This window comes from Opisthocomus hoazin, chromosome 1, assembly GCF_030867145.1.
Source record: "Opisthocomus hoazin isolate bOpiHoa1 chromosome 1, bOpiHoa1.hap1, whole genome shotgun sequence".
Lineage (NCBI taxonomy): Eukaryota > Metazoa > Chordata > Aves > Opisthocomiformes > Opisthocomidae > Opisthocomus > Opisthocomus hoazin.
This window is the reverse complement of record NC_134414.1, coordinates 15348315-15367056: the sequence shown is the minus strand read 5'-3', so window position 1 is coordinate 15367056 and position 18742 is coordinate 15348315. Positions and strand designations below refer to the sequence as shown.

At 53.5% G+C, this 18742-nt stretch overlaps 1 protein-coding gene across 1 annotated transcript; it reads right to left on the bottom strand.

The window, feature by feature from the left end:
• Positions 1-3254: 3254 nt before the first annotated feature.
• Positions 3255-14399, bottom strand: ENDOD1 (endonuclease domain containing 1). Its single transcript, XM_009932601.2, has 2 exons — positions 13777-14399; positions 3255-8012 (listed from the first exon to the last, which is right to left on the bottom strand). The coding sequence occupies exons 1-2, from the start codon at positions 14068-14070 to the stop codon at positions 6882-6884; spliced, it is 1425 nt and encodes a 474-aa protein (XP_009930903.2). The 5' UTR covers positions 14071-14399; the 3' UTR covers positions 3255-6881.
• Between the last annotated feature and the right edge of the window lie 4343 nt (positions 14400-18742).

Genomic DNA, 18742 nt, shown 5'->3' with positions numbered 1-18742 from the left:
GTCTTTACCAACCTTAATGATTTTATGATTCTACGATTCTAGGTCAGGCCAACTCATAGGATTTGAGGCGCACACGATGGTTAATCCCATCTGTTGTAGTGACACCACACACAAACCCCACCACTGCCCAAATGTGGCTGCAAGCACTGGGGGTCGTTTCCAGCAGCACTCAGGAGGCATCAGCCCTTGGTATTGTTCCCACCTGCATGGAAGGACTGAAGGACTTAGTGACCCAAAAGCCTTCCAAGGGGCTGTGGGAAAGACCATCACACCTGTACAATCATCTGGGTGACCTATGTCAATGGATGCTTCAAAGATCTCCATGGGTGGGACAAGCCCCATCAGCCATCAACCCCAACTAAGCTTCACTGGCCCCAGCTTTAGGCATCCAGCTGAGGTGCCCAGGTGAAACCTAGTGAGATATTTATACTGAATGGAGTGAGTCCAGTGACTGCAGAGATGAGATTTTAAATGCCTACACTTGGGTGGCATAAATCCAGATAGTAATGTCTCTCTAAGTCTATTGTATCATTCCCTCTGGGGCTGCTCCACTCATCTCAGAAGCTTGGTGGTGTCAGGACCAAGCAGAGATCACTTCTCAGCCGTTACAGTTCACTATTTAGTGAATAGGACCAACCGTCCACTTGATTTCATAGAATCATAGAATCATAGAATGGACTGGGTTGGAAGGGACCTTATAGGTCGTCTAGTCCAACTTCCCTGCCATGGGCACGGACACCTTCCACTAGATTAGGTTACTCAGAGTCCCGTCCAACCTGACCTTGAATGTTTCCAGGGATGGGGCATCTACAAACTCTCCGGGCAATCTGTGCCACTGCCTCACCACTCGCTATAAAAAATTTCTTCCTTCTATCCAGCCTGAAACTTCCCATCCATCTGCTGCTCTTCTCCCACCAGTGAGGAGCTCCCATGGTTCCTCCGCTGCCCACTAGCATCATCCTGCCTGCCTGCTGCAGCTCCTGGCTTTGATTCATAACCATCTCCTACCAGCAGACACTGTGAGGCTTGGCAAAATCTGCAACATCACAGCAGTAAACACACAGTGACGGCTGCTCCAAATGTCCATTCTCCACCACGTTAAATTAGTTTAAAACATTGAGCCGTTAATAAAGATGGTACTGCAGAGGAATTTGAAGCCACAGGTTTAGCTTTGCAGGCAACTTTGCTGCTGGCTCCGTGGAAAATGGCTCCTACCTCCCAGGAAAATAGTCACAATTTCACTATTTTTGGAAAGGAAACAAGTTTTTTTCACCCTTACAAATGGGAGAAAATGAGACGTAAGTTAAGATGGGCCGTGGCTGTAAGGGCACTCTGAGGGGGGGAGACAGCCACGTTCACGTGCCAGGCCTGGCTTTCGGCAGGAGAGGGTGCTGAATGTCCACACCCAGACCTCTAACCCACACCCTGGGCTGCTCTGGGGTGATTCTGGTCCTTGTTCCAGCCTCGAGCTGATAAATCGTTTCTGCTAAAAATGGCAAATTGCCATGAAAAGAACCCTGTATGATAAATCACCCCGTTCTGACAGGATGCATTTCCTTGGAGATTTTCCAGCCAGCTGTAACACTAACACCGCTGGAAAGTCTGTCGGCCTTTCTGCTTGGCTGGGAGCACCAGTTCTGTGGAAATCAGTGGCAGATGTTACCCAGTGTGAGATCCATTCCCAAATCGAAGGAAGCCCAACTGCCTGGGAGACCATGCCGTGAAGAGACATCGTCCCATCGCAACCTTGCTAACACGCACACCGCAGACACACCTCACGCTCCTTGCTCCCGGCAATCCTTCCTGGCCAAACAAGTTACGCTGGTATTTATTTTCCCCCCCTTTTCCATGTTCTGCACTGTGCTGGAGAGACAACCTGTGAACAAGCATGGCTCGGTTCCGTGCCAAACTGGAGCAGAGGTAGTGGAGGAAGGCAGGGAGCCAGCGATGGAGCTCCATGCAGAGATGAGCAGCTCCGAAATGTGCAATGGCAGCAGAGGTGTGACCCAGAGGACCTGAGCGCAGGGCTGTGGCCGAGGAGCCGCACTGCCGGGGTTGCTGAGTCCCTCAGCTGTCATCAGTGCCCAGCCCCAGGGTGGATGCAGCAGAGACAAGGGTCACCTCGAGGTGCACAGAGACCTCTGAGTCAAAGCGCTGGGTGATCTGGTTGAGGCAGGGACACCTTCCACTAGACCAGGTGGCTCAAAGCCCCATCCAACCTGACCTCCACCACTTCCAGTGATGGGGCATCCACAGCTTCTCTGGGCAGCCTGTTCCAGTGTGTCACCAGTTCCCGCAGAGCTGAGAGGAACGCAGACTCCCCTGGAGGGGTTCCCCTGCCCAGACAGAGGCACCTGCGAAACGCAGGGGCCAACACCTGGTTTACTCATCCCAGGATCTCTGTACTGTTGGTGGAGGAAAACGGCCGCTTTTAGGGAGCGCTTGTTCTCCTAAATAAGTTGTGATAAAACCGGTCCAGGGAACGGCATCGCACCAGAGGGAGTTTCTCCCTGTCGGCTGCGAAGAACCACCCTGCTGTGATGCGATTTTTCCGTATCAAAACCGGCCATTGTGCTGCGCCCCAGGTGCACCTCACCACATCTGGCAAGAGTGAAACATCCCCTCTGGCTCTCCCCTGGGGCACGCACAGAGCTCAACTCGCTGCCTGCGACCCCTCAGAGAAGGCTGCAAGGGGACCTAATATATACTTACAAATATCTGAAGGGTGGGTGTCAGGAGGATGGGGCCAAGCTCTTTTCAGTGGTGCCCAGCGACAGGACAAGGGGCAATGGGCACAAACTGAGGCACAGGAAGTTCCGTCTGAACATGAGGAGGAACTTCTTCTCTCTGAGGGTGACGGAGCCCTGGAACAGGCTGCCCAGGGAGGTTGTGGAGTCTCCTTCTCTGGAGATATTCAAGACTCGCCTGGACAAGGCTTTGGCAGGGGGGTTGGACTAGATGACCCCCAGAGGTCCCTTCCAACCCCTACCATTCTGTGATTCTGTGATTCTACCTAGGTATTCTGCAGCTTAATGAATTTAATGTGCTTTGAGAGAGGAAAGGTGTTTCAACAGCACAAAAGGGCCATTAATATCAGATGTCCAGCCGTAACAAAGAACAACTGTGCTGCTGGTGCTTTCTCGATCAGTCAGGGCACCCCAGGTTGCATTATCTCGTTTGCAACTGTGACAGAAACGTGATACCAGCCCTTCTTTGGAAAAGTAGCTTTTATTTTGTTGAAGCCATATGTTTCCAAGGATAGAATAAAGCTCAGAAGCCATAAATCACGCCCAGATAAGAATAATCTCAGACAATAGTTTGCAGCAGGATGTTGCTTGTTCTGTGATAATTGCTCAGCGTTCGAGGCAGATTTCCCATCGCCTGCTCAGACACGCAGCCCAGCAGAAAAATGCCCGGTGCCAGTTGCGGTTCTTCGCGTTTGAAACCTGAGCATGTTAAGACAATTTTAATAACGCTGTTCCACATCTGCCCAAATCCTACAGTGCTGCAGCTCCTCAGGTTTCAAGGACTGTCCACTCGTGGTCAGAAGACGCGGTTGCAGCACGGAGACCTGCTGGCCTGACCCGCGCTCGGCTGGGTAGCGACGGTGATGGAGACGCGGCAGCGCAGCCTTCCCCAGGTGCCTCAGCTTTGCTGCCTCAGCACGGGAGCTCCCGCAGCCCTGCAACCGGGGGGCACTGGAGGTGCTGGTGGAGCTGGGGTGCGGGGGCTGCTGGGTTAAGGTGTGGGGAAGCTGCTCAGGGTGCAGGACCCCCGAGAAGTGCATCGCCGGCTGCTGCGCGGCTGAGACAGGTCAGAGACAAGGCCGTGCAGAAGGCACGGGACAGGCAGCTGTGGGGGGCAGCTGCCGCCTCCCCAGTGCTTGGGCCACGTGGGAGAGCTGCTGCCACCACACGTGCCTTCAGAGGCTGCCGGGGACCCTCGGTCCCCCCCGGCTGGCACCCCTGTCACCCCACCCTGGCATCCCCTGGGACCTGAGCTGGTTGCTTTCCTGCCATGATGGCTGCCACGTAGCCAGAGAGGAGTGCTGGGGTTGGGACAGGGTCTCATGAAGGAGTGGGAGACCAGCTCCACGTCTGGCTCTGCAGCAGCGCAGGCAGAGATGTTTGGTTTGGAGAGCAACCACAGGCTGCTGTCTGCCTGCTGGGAGCAGCGACCTGGACCTTGCCCCCTGCACCTGAAATCCCTGAACCAACCGCTCCAAGGTGAAGCAGGGACTCGTAAAACACCACTGAGTGCAACCAGCTGTACCCATACCAGCACACAAAAGCTGCCTCTCCTTTCGAACAAAGCCAATGCTTCTTGGGCAGCCTCTGTCTCTCCCCAAGCCAGCCATGGCCCGCAAAGGGTGAGATAAGGAGTCGTCCTCTCTACCCTCTCATCCCACCACCTGCCCACTTCATCCCCATTGTTGGCACCCCCAACGATGCCATTAGCATCACTGCGAAATGGGATGCCACCTGGTCAGGGTGTGCTGGTCTGGGACGTGCACACACCGCTGGTTGCCTTGAACACCGTCCCTGAGCTACAGGAACAACCCTCTGTCACCGCCATGAACCCGCCAAACCTCCTTTACCCTCTGAATCCATCCCCCCCACCCAGCCTTGCCGCAGGCAGCATGAGGCAGAGGCAAAGCTGCCGTGCTCAGTACTTGGGCTTTCCTCAGCCCAGGGCTGGCCACCACCGACAAGCACCTCTGGGTTCCTGTGGGGACAGCAGTACTGGCTGGCACCCCCCCTTCGGACCCCTTATGGGATGCTGTGGCAGATCAGGGTTCCACAACCAACGTGGTGCTGGAGGGAGGGACAGCGGTGGGGGCGAAGGGAAGGATCCGTGTATGTAGGACCCCCAAACACCTCTTGGAGCCCAGCAGAGTGAACACTGCTGATACCGAGAGCCTCCCTCCTGCAGGCAGCGGCACCAAGAGATCCAAAGCCCTCGCTGAGCCGAGCCCCGGGAAAGGGCAGCACCCCTGTGCCCTCCTCCAGCAGTGGTGGTTGTCCCTGTCCCTCTCGTCCGGCTGTGAACCCCTGACAGTGCCCTGCAAAGCCCCTGCGCCCAACCCAGCTCCGGTATCCCAGATGTGGGGGTCCTGCTCACGCCGGTGGGGAGAAGGGGTGAAGAGCAGAGAGGGGGAGTGGTGCAGAAGAGGGGCTGGGTCCCCCTCTGACATAAAGACGTCTGCTTGTGCATGGGTTCACCAGGTGGGTATTTACGCGGCAAAATGAGCGCTGCACCCCAGATGCCCCTCCTGCCTCTCCTCCCACTGACAGTCCATAGTCCCCACAGGAGACAGAGGCAGCACAGCTGCTTTTCCCCTGCTCCGGGTTTCCACAATCGGCTAAGGAGGGGAAATGCCCAGCAACAGGCTTCTCTGCTAGGGCTGAGGTTGAGCTTGGCCATGCTGGTTGCTGCAGCTGCGACAGCCACGCGGACCTCTCTTCCTCTCGCATTTTCCGAGACCTCTTCCATGAGTGCTGTCAGGACTTCCAAGTGCAAGTAACTGGCCACAAGTACCCTGTTCCCTCCGCCTTTTCTCTCCTGATTGCAGGACTACCTTCCTTGACGTCCCTCAGGCCATCTTCACTCCCAGCACAGCACCGAGGGGACGCACCGGCCCTGCCCGGGGCTGGCTCCTGCCCGCTCTGACTCTGCCTCCAGGTAGGGGCTACGAAAACACCAAATCACCCCGCACAAAAGCAGAAAAATCCCCTCCGTGCTCCCTATGCACCTCATCTCCCGTGTCCCCTTTCTGTAAGGGCGTCCCTGCTGCCAACCCAGACTGGTGGGAAGGGCCGAGCTGGTTTTGTTTTGCCCTGGAGGGAAACCCAGGAGGATCATTTTTCCCCAGCAACGTGTGCTTTCAGAAGAAGCCTCAGAAGGATGGCTGCGGTGTTACCCGTTGCCTGGGCATCGTCTTTGGGGGCCCTCAGGCACATGAATACTGCTGCGTGCTTGGGGAGCTGTCAGGTCTCACGGAAGGCAGGGCAGGTGGCAACTGATTCAAAGCCAAAAGCATGACTTCCAGGTGCTGCTGGGCTTCAGAGCAGGTACAAGGGCTTCAGGGCTGAGACATGCAGGGGCTTAGACCTTCAGGGAACACCATGTCTTGAAGATTCAGGGCTTAGACCTTCAGTGGTCACCAGAGAGCAAGGAAGGCTTGGAGGAAGATGTCCTTGGTACGGCAAAAGGAAAATGTTTGCCCACCATGCGAGAGAATGGGCAGCGGGTCTGTCCTCACAGCAAGGTGTATGCAATTTCAGTTTCCTGGAAAGGCCTGAGGACTATGAGATACACCCGGCTGCAACCCCTCCACCGGTGCAAGGAGCACTGCCACCAACAGCAGGACCTTGCCCCTATCCCATCCTGCTCCCCGCTGTTTCCCGGCCCAGAATCCTTGCACCCTTGCCTCCTTCTCCTTTCTCCAGGTCCCAGAAAACTCTCCATAACTAAAACCCTCCCCTGACCACCACCTTCTCCCTGGTGGGGATGGGCTTCTGCAGAGCTCACTGCCGGTGCGTAGGTCTCAGTGTCATCATAGCTGGAAAGAAATAACCTCGTACCACGTTTAGCGTGCCTCTCCCAGAGGAAGCATCTTGGTATCTGCAAATCACAGAAACTTTGTGGCCTGCACCGATAAAACCCGAATGCTTTAAAACAGGCAGAACTTGAGTTATAATGGTGGCATCCCCCCGGCGACGTTACCTCGGCCTTCCCTGTTACTCCCCAGTTGGTTCGTTATTATTAATGTCACTACAATAAATACCAGAACAGAATTGACAGCGTTTGGCCACATATCCTAAAGCATTGCCCTACTCCTCCTTCCCTCCACGTCTTTGCAGCCTTGGTTTCCATCCCTATCAGTCATCAGAGGAGCCTTTAGGAACAAATCGTTTGACTATGTGGCCAGCCAGGTAATAAAAGCCGTGCAGAAGGGCGGCTGTGGCATCGATGACCAGCGAGAAGGTGCCCCCGATCCCGGTGGCCATGTCTTTGAGGACAGAGGGAATGGCACAGATGGAGTGGTAAGGGAAAGCAGCGAGGTGAAGGACAAATCCCACGGGGATGCGCAGGATCATGTAGGTGAGGGACACCACATCTTGAACAATCTGCAGGAAGCCGAGGCAGATGTTGACAATGACCCTCCCGATGTCATAGGGGATGCTGATGAGCACCATGCTGATGGCTTTAAAGTAGGACACCACCCCGTTCCACAGGTTATAGACTCCACCCAGAATTGTTCCACCAACTCGCTTGATAACAAGCCAGAGAAAATAAAACACAAATTTCACCAGCTCCACAAACACGTAGATGAGGAGTTCCAGAAGTCTGATGAAAGGGGTAGCAATGATGCCAGCCACTTTTCTCACCAAGCCGCCGTCTTTGGTCTCCTGGTTGTCACTTGTTCCTACTTGCTCTCCAGAGCGGATCTGACTGACAGCTTGCAGTACTGCTGTTTTCTCCTGGCTTTTGTTGTCTTCCCCACAGTGGCCCTTGAACAAGTGAACTCCTGCTAGAAGCTGCTTCTCCAGCTCTCCCACCGTGAGGTCCACCAAGCTGTTTTCATCATTCATTTTTTTCACTAGTCCCAGGGACCACCCCTCTGGAGCCTCACAGCAGGCTGCCAGCCAGAGGGTCTCTGGCACTGACACCTTGCCTTTCACTCGGACACTGGAAGGAATTGCGCCTGCAAGGAGGTACAGATGATTCTTCTTGGAGCAGTGAGGGACCAGAGCTTGCTCCACTACCCTTCCAATGTCTCTGTGCCAGCTTTTGCTCAGAGACGGGCTCAGAGGCACAGCATTCGTGAGCGTGTAAGTGGCCATCTGGAAATCCTCCTCGTTGAGCAAGCTGGGATTGAGCAGCCCTCTCACATAACCAGAGCCCACGTAGTCTGAGGTCAGGGCTTGATTGGTACCAAGGTTGGCCACAGTGCCAACTAGATCAGCTTCATGCACCATCTCACGCAGGTCGTTTTCTGGATCATCTATCTGAAATAGTGGAGAGAAGAGTTACTGGATGCAATTTGCCTTCCTAGAAAGCAAGGTGTTAAATGGGCCTTGAAGTATGTTTTCCCTTACGACTACTGGTACACGCTGTGCCTCGGACCACACCCTGCACTCCCTTCTGACTTCCTCGCAGAAAGAGGAGCGTGTGCTCTGCGGAGCTGCCCTGCCAGACACATCGGTTTAGGCTGCAAGACGTGCCTGCAGCTCGCCAGTCTGGTCCACAGCACAACACAGCCTGCGGAATCTCACTGGCCATCCTGCATCAAGCTGCTAACTTGCAGTTCTCTTTCTAGAAGAGATTTTTAAGACTAATATATGGCTTGATTTAGGGCCATGTTTTCACCAAAAGTGGTGATACCTCCAGTTCTTTTAAGCACCTACCATGGCACCTTAGTTCAGTCCCTCTGAATTAGAAAGTCCAAGCCGTGACGAAAAAAATCCATGGTATATAAGATGCCTAGAGTAGGCACGCACTTCTCACCACAACTGAAGCACAGGAAGTACCGTCTGAATATGAGGAAGAATTTCTTCCCTCTGAGGGTGACAGAGCACTGGAACAGGCTGCCCAGGGAGGTTGTGGAGTCTCCTTCTCTGGAGATATTCAAGACCCGCCTGGACAAGGTCCTGTGCAGCCTACTGTAGGTGACCCTGCTTTGGCAGGAGGGTTGGACTAGATGACCCACAGAGGTCCCTTCCAACCCCTACCATTCTGTGATTCTGTGATTCTGTGACTGTGTAAGAAGCCAGAATGAAGCCAGGCACCACGGCAGGTGATGTGAACTTCCCTGCCTTGAACACAGACGCAGCAGTGAGCTCCCTGGGCTGTCTCAGGGCTTGTCATTAACAGTCTGAACCTCATGTCATTAACAGTCTGAACCTCATCCTCCAGCACAACATGGGCGAGGACACCATCACCACTGGTCCTTGATGGAATCTGTGTTACCTGCTCGTGGCTGTGTCGCAGAGCCAGCGGTAGCAATTGCTGCAGCAGGAATCCGTCCTGGAGTCACGCACAGAGCCGTGCACGGGGAGGTAACGCGCAGCGGGAGCAGGAGCACTAAACGCCAGGGCGTACTCGGGTCTTTTTCGGGTGGCCACAGCTCTGTCTGCTCCTCAATCACTGCTACTGACACCGCCCGCAGCCACTCCAGGGGGGCATGGGAGGGGGGAAGATTGTCATTTTCCTCCCCAAATTAGAGGGTGAGCGTGTTGGTAGAAGCTCAGGGGCAGCAGACAGTCTCTGGCAGTCGCTGCCTCCTGTAGTCTCTGCTTCAGCGGCTGTGGCCTTCAGCTCCCAGCACTGTGCTGGCCCAGTTAAACCTGCTGTCTTTGCCCCTGGCCTATAGACTCTTTACTGCACCATATAATAGTACTTTGGAGACACCTATGGCAGACAATTAATTTTCTACCTTGAATCACTCCCCAGTCACCCTTCCCCATCCCCTGGCTGTTCTGCAATGCACTTGGACAGATATCCACTCACGTCCTTCCATCCTCACCCAGAGTTTGCATCCTCTTGGTGCCGCATCACCTCCTCACAGCTCTGCAACAGCTTTTGCTGAGAGCCAGGGCGAGAGGGCCAGCGACCGTCAGCAGCTACCCATCGCCCTTGCCGTAAGGCTGAGCTCTGGCTGCCCTCCCGCATCAGCCAAGCCCCTGCGGTCCAGGCTCCGGGCTCGCTCTGCACCACGGCTGGTCACAGTGCCAGCACTGGCCATTGCAGAGGGCTGCACAACCCCCAGCTCCTGCTAGGAGGTTTCTTGCACTTCATGTTCAAGCATCTGGTGCTTATTGCTTCAGGACTGGAAGGATCACAGGGAGTCCTACCTGCTGATGTACAACTCGTAGCTTTTCCTAAATACACCTCTTGAAAAACACCAATCCTGCGCTGCTTCTGCCTGGCTCTGCTCCTCCTGCTCAGACACCCCAAACTCATGGGCTGCCGCTGGCTGACCAGCCCAGACGTTTTGCATTCCACAAAATCCCTGTCCCTCCCTGCCCCCCCAGCCCATTCTCCCTGTTCTGTGCGGTGCGGTGGGACGAGGGAAATGGTGGAGGAGGCCTGAGGTGCCGCGCCACAGGACACAGAGCTGGGACCCGTCAGCTCTGTCTCCCGGCAGAGATTCCCGGCCTGCATGAAGACGATGGTATAAACTTCATTTTCTCTGCTTATGAGCTGACGCACGCAAACCCTGAGGTACTTATCAAGAAAATATGTCTCTGGGTACCTGTTCAGCTGCAGGCTTTTGCACATACCTTTGGGATTGTTTAGGTGCAATTAAAAAGAACATGATAAAAATGCAGCTGTGTGCTGTTCATGTGTAAGGCTGTGACATCACCAAGTTATGCTTATAATAACACATATTGTGGTTTGTAATAACTCATGTGTAACTGAGGTTTTCATGCCTCCAGCTCAGCCCCAAAGGCAAGCTGTCTCCAGCACCACATCTAATCTGCATTGCAAGCCACCTTTCCTCACGGCTTCAAAAAGCTTTTGGTTTGTGTCACCGCCAAAGCATATCTGCGCTCATGGAGCCAGCCACCAAGCCACCTGCCCAAAGAACCTGGAGCAGCTAAGGGCAAGATCCAAGCAGACAGGTAAACACCTCATTCATAGGATGGGGGTTGACAAATGAATATGCATCTGAACGCCTGTATGGATGCGAGCACCCAACGATACTGATGTGTTTCACAAAGTGGGGGCAGAGGCAGAGGGGGATTAAAAGCGTGGCAACACACAGCTATTAGAGCAGGCAGCTTCCATCAAGTTTGGCCATTTAACAAGGCAGGACCCTGGCATCTCCCACCTTCCCCACCCAGGTGAACTTCAGCATCCCACTCCCCTCGCTATTGCCTCAGGCACACTTACACCTTTGGTTGCAGTGGAAATATTTCATCCAACCTTAGCGTGGGACTTGTTTCTCAGGGAGGAGGCACAGTGCATCTTATGCCAAGTTTTCTGCTTGGGACGTTCACATGAGCAGCTTCAAAAGTACCTGTTTCTCTTGACTGTCTACCAAGGGAGGCAGCAAGAGCAGCTCAGAGGTAGCTACATCTGGGCAATGCAAATCCCACCTTGGTCATCTGGCTGGTGATAGTCATCAACAAAATGAAAACACAAGGTGATTCATCCAGCCCCTCATATGTTAGGACAAAAAAAGCAACTCCAGATTTTTTCATCTCTCTCTAAGCTACAGAAAGACTCAGAAACGTAGGTTTCCAGACAGCTGAAACGAGGTGAGGTGAAAGCCACCTAAGTGACTTGCTCTCAACCCCTAGGAAATCCGTGGCAGAGCAGGTTTTCAGACCTGAGCCTGGGGGAGTCCCATCACTACCCCACTCATCAGTCTACCCTTCCTGCTCTCTAATTTTTCACTAATTGCTGAGTGAATTCGCTGTTCGCAGCGGCCAAGCGGCAGTGGGTGGTGCTGACATCCCTCGCGCTGCTCACCCAGCTGCTGCCTCCGTGCTACGGTTGGCGTTGGTTTCTCAGGCAGACATTCCTGAGGAGGTAGGCATGCAGGGAGGGAGATGGTGCCCTCCCCACTTACATCATTACCAAAAAAAAAAAGCATGTGACAGCCCTGAGGCCCTCACCAGAGTGCTGAGAGCGTTTTCATAGTGATTTCTTTCTTCTCGCTGTGTCTCTGCATCTCCATGTGCATGCACAGGGGTGTAAGCACATGCCACTGTGCAGCTGAGCCTGTTCATAACCAGCTACTCCTCTCTTGGCAAAAAAGTTACCCAGAAAATAGGCAATGTAACCTCAAAGGGCTGTGCCTCAGAGCAGGTGTTGCTAAGGGTTCCCTTCAGCAGTCATCTGACCTTTCCTAACCATCTGACCTAGCCTTGGTAGGAACACACAGAATGGGTGTCAAATCTTTTCCCCACTTTCTCCTCGCAGATATGTCGCGGTGGTGTCTGAGAGGGGCGTAGGTGCTTACTTCTTGAGTTACAGGAATTTTTGGTATTCCTGATTTCTTCCCCTTCTGCCAATTTTTTTCCTAGTAGTTTTCTGCCTCAGACTGATGTTCCTCCAGTGAACTGCAGAGCTGCTACCTCCCACCTCCGAGACACCTGCATCTGGGTGAAGTGGACTCATTAGTGCAAACTAAGAACAGACCCACAGCAACCCAAGGGGATGCTCTGGAGAAGCAACAGCAACTAAAGGTAGTGCCTGGCCAATGATTTCTGGGGCTTCAGTACAGTTTGGAGGCAGGACACACAAGGTTTGGGGCTCTGGAGTGCTGGCAGGGGTGATGACAAGGTGAGGGGTGAAGAGGGATGGCGCAGGGAAGGCAGAGGACCCAGCTGGAGGGAGGTGCTGGAGAACCAAAGCTGCTGTGGAGGGGCTGCCCACTTCTCCATGGCAGGAGCGGCTTTCGAGTGTGCCTGGGCAGGTCTGGTGAGTCAGAGCACGAGAAGCAGGAGGAGATATGGTGGCTAGAGGTGATGAAGGGCATCAGTGGCTGAGGCACACAGGGAAGTATCTTATCTCTGCCACTTTGCCTCACTGCCTGCATGGCACTGGCAGCAGCTGCTCACTCGCCTGGGTCCTCTTTGTGCTTTAAAAATTCATCACACTTCCTCAAGCCCACAGTGGCAGTCTGCAAAAACCTTCCCTCTGTTTTAAAAGGGCAAGCAGACACCTCCCACAGCCATCTGCGAAGCGAAGGGAGAGCAGATCAAAGGGCCCTTGGGAACTTCTGCAACTCACAAGCCAGCCCAGAGAGCAGGGAGACAGTCCAAGGTGAGGACAGGGGCGTAGGCTCTCCCGTCTTCACTGCCTGTGACCTCGAGGCCTCAGTATCTCATCACCCCACGTGAGGAAAACGAGCACGGCAGCCGCTCTGCTGGCACAGGGGTGAGCTTTGGGTCTGGCTACATCCAGCACCTGAGGGTCCTGCTCCCAGCACGCTGTGCTGGTACCACAGCCGTTCCCACCCGGACAAAGAACCCTTGCACGCTGCCAGTCTTTCCTGAGCTCAGTACTTGGGAGTAGCCTGGTGTTTGCTACAAAATAGCCCATGATCACTGCTGAAAAACCTGAAACACTGCAAAATAATAAAAAAAGAGGTAAAAAGTATTTGTTCTCTTAGGGCACCAGCAATTTTTTAAGGATTTCCTTTAAATATAACAGCCTGAAGGACTTGCTTAAACATGCCAGGTGTCAGGGGAGACAAAAAGCACTGAGACTCTGGCGAAATTCATTTTCTCCTGCACACTTCTGACCCAGCCGAAGCCTGCACGCTCCAGGACACGGCAACTCATTTCCCTACCAGAGTCTGCAGCGCAGGGACACAGCAAAAAGCTGCAGCGTCCAACTTGGTGAACCACGAACGGATGTTTTATCCCTGCGCAGCGAAGCTAAAGAGCTCTTGTCAACGCTGCGATCACGCTGGCAACAGAGCCAACTTCAGCTTGACACCGCGACGTTTAACCCTGCTCGCCGCCGGCCGTGCTCCCTGCCCATGAGAGCTGCCGAGGCAGCACAGATGCATCGGCTGATGCCAAAGACGACTCTCCTCTCCCCTCCCAGCTCTCACAAAAAGCCCTGTGGGACAAGGAACAATTTCTTCACTCAGTTCCAAGTATAAAAATAAGCTTGTCTCGTGATAAATTAATATGGAAAGAAGCTCAACAAGCAGAGCTCCTGCCTCCTTCGCAAAATCCTAGCCCCAGCTTCACCCCAGAGGAAACGTTCTCCAGGGACATTTGCTTTACAGTGAAGGAAAAGCTGACTTACCTGCGGTTCAACCAGCCAGTTCTCCTCCTCGCTTCGGCCTGGCTTTGTATACTTAAAAGCTGAGTAAAGAGGGATTTTGTCCTTAGTACTGTAGAGGGTTGCAAAGCGCGGCTCTTTGTTGTACTGCTGACAGATTTTCACGTGGAACGGCTCCGTAAATCCTTCGGGTGGGACTTGTCCGGGGAAGAATGTGTTACACTCGGCAAAACCAGTTTCATCCTCTCCAACAACTCTGCCCTGGGAAAAGCCTGGGAAAACCGAGACGCAAAGCAAAAATACAACTGACGTCTCCATGGTCCACTCCCTGGAGCTGAGGGAAGTCCCGTCTGCCTCCGCCGCTTACAGCAAAGGACCTGTGCTCTGAGTCCATGCAGCGGCGAAGCCAGCAAGCGTCTGGAATTCGGGTGTAGCGTGCGAGGGAAATGAAATATGAAACCACAGCCGATCCCTTCGGGGAGCCGGCGCGTTCCGCAGGCAGCGCGTTGTGAAACCGAACCTGCGCCAGGCTGCGCTGACACACGCTGCGGACGCCAGCTGCCCGCAGCAGATAATGCCAAGCGCCCTGAGATCATCAGGGCTCGGCGGGGAGAGGAGCAGCGAAGCCTGCGGCGGCCGGGGCTGGAGCTGAGCTGCACCGGCTGCCCAGGCTGGGGCTCAGCGCCGGCGGGGTGTGGTGTGCTGCATTGCAGCAGGGTCCCCGGCGGGAATTTTGGCTGACACAGCCAGAAATCTTCCTGGGGCTGCCAGGGGGATGCTGCAAAGTCGGATGCATCACCCCTGAGGAGGTGTTAGCTGTCTTCTCCAGACACGAGCCTGGCCAAGGGACAGGGAGAGGAAGGCAGAAGGAGAGGAAGAAGAGAGGTGGCAGGTTATTGGCACTGCTGGGAACACACTTCACTCCTTGTTGGGGTATCTGTCACCACGGTTGCTGCCAGCCCCATGCTGCGAAGGTGCCTGGGAAAGGCATTCTCCTCCCATCTCTCTGGGAGCTGTAATGGGCATCCGAAACCCTCCTGTGGATCAGTATCACCTCACCTTGGCAGACCCTTCCTCAGGAGAGATTAAAAAGGGCAGAAGGATGAAGACCCTCGGAACACATACCCCTAATCTACACCCACCTCTGAATATTTTGACCAAACCTATAGAAATAACAACAAAAAAAAAAAAATTACCCAAAGAGAACGAAACTGCTCCTGAGTTTGTGATCAGCAGAGCTACTGCTGGGTAAAAGGCTGTATTCCTCCAGTGACTGGGAAAATTAATGTTTTCAGAATAGTGGGGGTAGAAAGCAGAGTACAGAGCAGTTCCTCAGAGTCAAGAAAATGTGCAGTTTCCCACCCAAGAAGTTAAATATCATCAGATGTGTTGCCAACAACCTTAAAAAAATCCTGGGTGCCAGTAAGGCACAGGTCCCTTTTACGCAAAGTTGGGTTAAACTGTTAAAGTGATTTCCAGGCAAAAATCCCCAAGTGCTATTGACCCGCAAGTGCTTTGCAGACGAGGTAGGAGTAGTCCACACTGCAGATGATGAAATGGGACAGTGGGTGGTTAAAGTGCCTGCCCAAGGTCAGAGAAGGAGCCTGTAAAAGCGCTAAAAATAGACTGGACTCTAAGACTAGCATTCCTTTACTCAGGGATGACTTCTAGAAATATCAAGGCAAGGAAATACGTCAGCATCTCTTGGTGTGATGTTATCAGCTGGGGGAGTCAGAGGCGGGCAGGACAGGCTGCGGAACAACAGGAAATGTAGTAAGTGGGCTTGGTTTGGGTCCAGGCAGATGCCTGGTCATGGCAGAAAGAGTTAGTCACGTTCAGGAAAGATGATGGAAATGAAAACGCAGACACAGCCTGACCTCAGTAAGAGAGCTCTAAAAGACAGGCTCAAAATTTCATTTTCCTTGATGTAAAAAGGCTCCTGGGTAATCAAGAACTGTTTTGGTTTGGCCTGGATAAATGCAAAGTGCCCACCAAAACCACTCTATCGCTCCCCCTCCTCAGCTGGACACGGGAGAGGAAATGTGCTGAAAGGCTCGAGGGTTGAGACAAGGACAGGGAGAGATCACTCACCAGTTACCATCACGGGCAAAACAGACTGAACTTGGGGAGAAAAGGAAAGTTTAATTTATAAAACATCTTCCCCCCATCCCTCCCTTCTTCCTGGGCTCAGCTTCACTCCCGTTTCTCGTTCCTCTCTCTCCTCCTCCCCCTGAGCAGCACAGGGGGACAGGGAATGGGGGTTACGGTCAGTTCATCACACGTTGTCTCTGCCGCTCCTTACTCCTCAGGGGTAGGACTCCTCACGCTCTGCCCCTGCTCCAGCGTGGGGTCCCTCACATGGGAGACAGTTCTCCACAAAGTTCTCCAACATGAGTCCTTCCCATGGGCTGCAGCTCTTCACAAACTGCCCCAGCACAGGTCCTTCCACGGGGTGTAGTCCTTCAGGAACAGGCTGCTCCAGCATGGGTCCCCCACGGGGTCACAAGCCCTGCCAGGAAACCTGCTCCGGTGTGGGGTCCTCTCTCCACGGGTCCACAGGTTCTTGCAGGAGCCTGCTCCAGTGCAGGCTCTCCACAGGGTCACAGCTTCCTTCAGGCATCCACAAGCTCCGGCGTGGTGTCCCTTCCATGGGCGACAGGTGGATATCTGCTCCACCATGGACCTCCATGGACTGCAGGGGGACAACCTGCCTCACCATGGTCTTCATCGGGAGCTGCAAGAGAAGACTCTCTGCTCCTGCACCTGAAGCACCTGCTGCTCCTGCTTCTTCAATGACCTTGGTGCCTGCAGAATTGTTTCTCTCACATCGTCTCACTCCTCTCAATGCCGTTTCACCGCAGTTTTTTTTCTTCTCCTTCTTAAATATGTTACCCCAGAGAGGCTGCCACCGTCACTGATGGGCTTGGCCTTGGGCAGCAGCAGGTCCATCTTAGAGCCGGCTGGCACTGGCTTGATCAGACATGGGAGAAGCTTCTCACAGCTTCTCACAGCTTCTCACAGAAGCCACCCCTATAGCCCCCCGGCTAACAAAAGCTTGCCACGCAAACCCACAACAAGAACTGAAGATAAACCTTAGCTGTTAGATGCTTTTCTGATCCCAGATCTGCAATTGCCTGGACAGCAGAAGGAAATATTTTCACAAGCACAGTGATCTCTGCTCCCCAGGCAAACCTAGGCCTTGAGACACCCTTCTCCAAGACTGGCATGCAGTACCCTAGGATAGGCGTGGTCCCAATGCAACAAAAAGGCAGCTTGAGGTGTCTCAAGATGGGCATGGCAGTGACCAGCACACTGAGCAGTTGTATGACTTCCACCAGGACACCGGGACATCCTGCCCCTGCCCCGGACCTGCGTACCAGCCTCCTCCCTCAGGGCAGCACCTCTGTCCCATCAAGATGTACAACCCCAAGCTGTCTTCTGAGCCTCAGGGGCCTCTTATCTGCTTTTCAGGAACTCTGAACAGCTCTTTCCTCTCAGGCTGTGAGGCTGGGGTCTGCCTGCCTCTTTAGCTCTGTGTTTACCAGCAAACAGATAACCCTTGACTCAGCCTGAAGAGCGAGAGCCTCAGGCTCTCATCTCCTGTGAAGGGCATCAACATGAAAGCCAGCAAGGACCCCGGCTCCTTTACTCCCCAGTCCCATTTTCTCTCCAAGCATGGCCCCTCTGTAGCTTCTCTCTAATTTAAGATAGCTGTTGTGAGCCTTGAAGGTGGAGCTGTATATTTTTTTCTGTTCTTGCTATTCACTATTACTAAAGAGACTGGGTGCCATCATGGTGTGTCACTCACTGTGCTGGGAAGATAAAGGCCAAAGGGCTGCCCTGCCCTGGGAAGATCACGCTCTCAGTCAAGGTATCATGGACAGGCAGAGGAGTCAAACACAGTGAGACGGAGTCAGTCAGAGGTTTTGACGACTCAGTGCTCCAGTAGCTTATCCGCTATCACAGGATTTTACACCCATCACATGGAGTGATGCCTATAGAATCACAGAATCGTAGAACAGGGAGCGATAAGGAGTGATGCTTATAGGGAGTGATGCAAAAGGGAATATTAATATCAGATCCAAAACATCCCCAAGGCTGTTGATGTGAGCAGAAGGCCTCTGGGAAAATGCAGATTGATTGGAAGTGGGCAACATGAGCTGACAGAGGCAGCATGGCCTCAGTGGGGCCGGGGCTGCCTCCTCCACACCCACCGAGGGGTGACAGTGCAACAAGCCTGGCAGTGCAGGCAAGCACCTTGTGTTTGATGGGATGGAGCAGAGCGAGCCCAGGGAAGATGCAAAGAGGCAGGTGATGTGGTCAAAGGGACACGTGGAAAGTGATCTCTCAGTGGCAGGCAGAGGTTTGTGGGTGGACAGGACAGGCCATAGGCAAGAGACTCCATGGACGCAGAGTTTGCAAGGCATACCAGAGATAAAGTGCTTCAGGGAAAAGAGATTAAAGACAGAGATTGGAGAGGTGGAAGTGCAAGAAAAGCGGTAAGGATCTAGAAAATGGTGCTGACCAGAAGGAAAAGGAGGAGACCGGGGCAAAAATTAGAGTTCAGGGGGGATCTGCATTCCTTTAAAACTGCATTACTAAGGGAATGTTGAGAAGCAACATGAATGGAAATAGGTGTGAGAAAATCTAGGGTCAAGTGAGGAGATGAAAGGTAGCTGAGGAAAGCTGTCTCCTTCTGTGATAAAAAAATGAGGACAAAACATCAGAAGGAGGAGGGGGAAAGGAGAATGAAAGGAGGTTTTCATCCATCTTCATTGCTGTAACATGGATGACCAGTCCTCCTTTTCCTCAAGGGTCTCAAGCACCAAGACCAATGTCTTACAGAAAAGAATATCTCTCTGCAAAACACCTGAAAAGCCTTTTAGCCATGAAGAAGCTGTTGGGCTTGTTTGCCTGCTTTCCCACACTGTGCCTTCAGCCCTGACTCTCTGTTCACATGGCTGACACTGATTTGCTACAAATAGCAAAT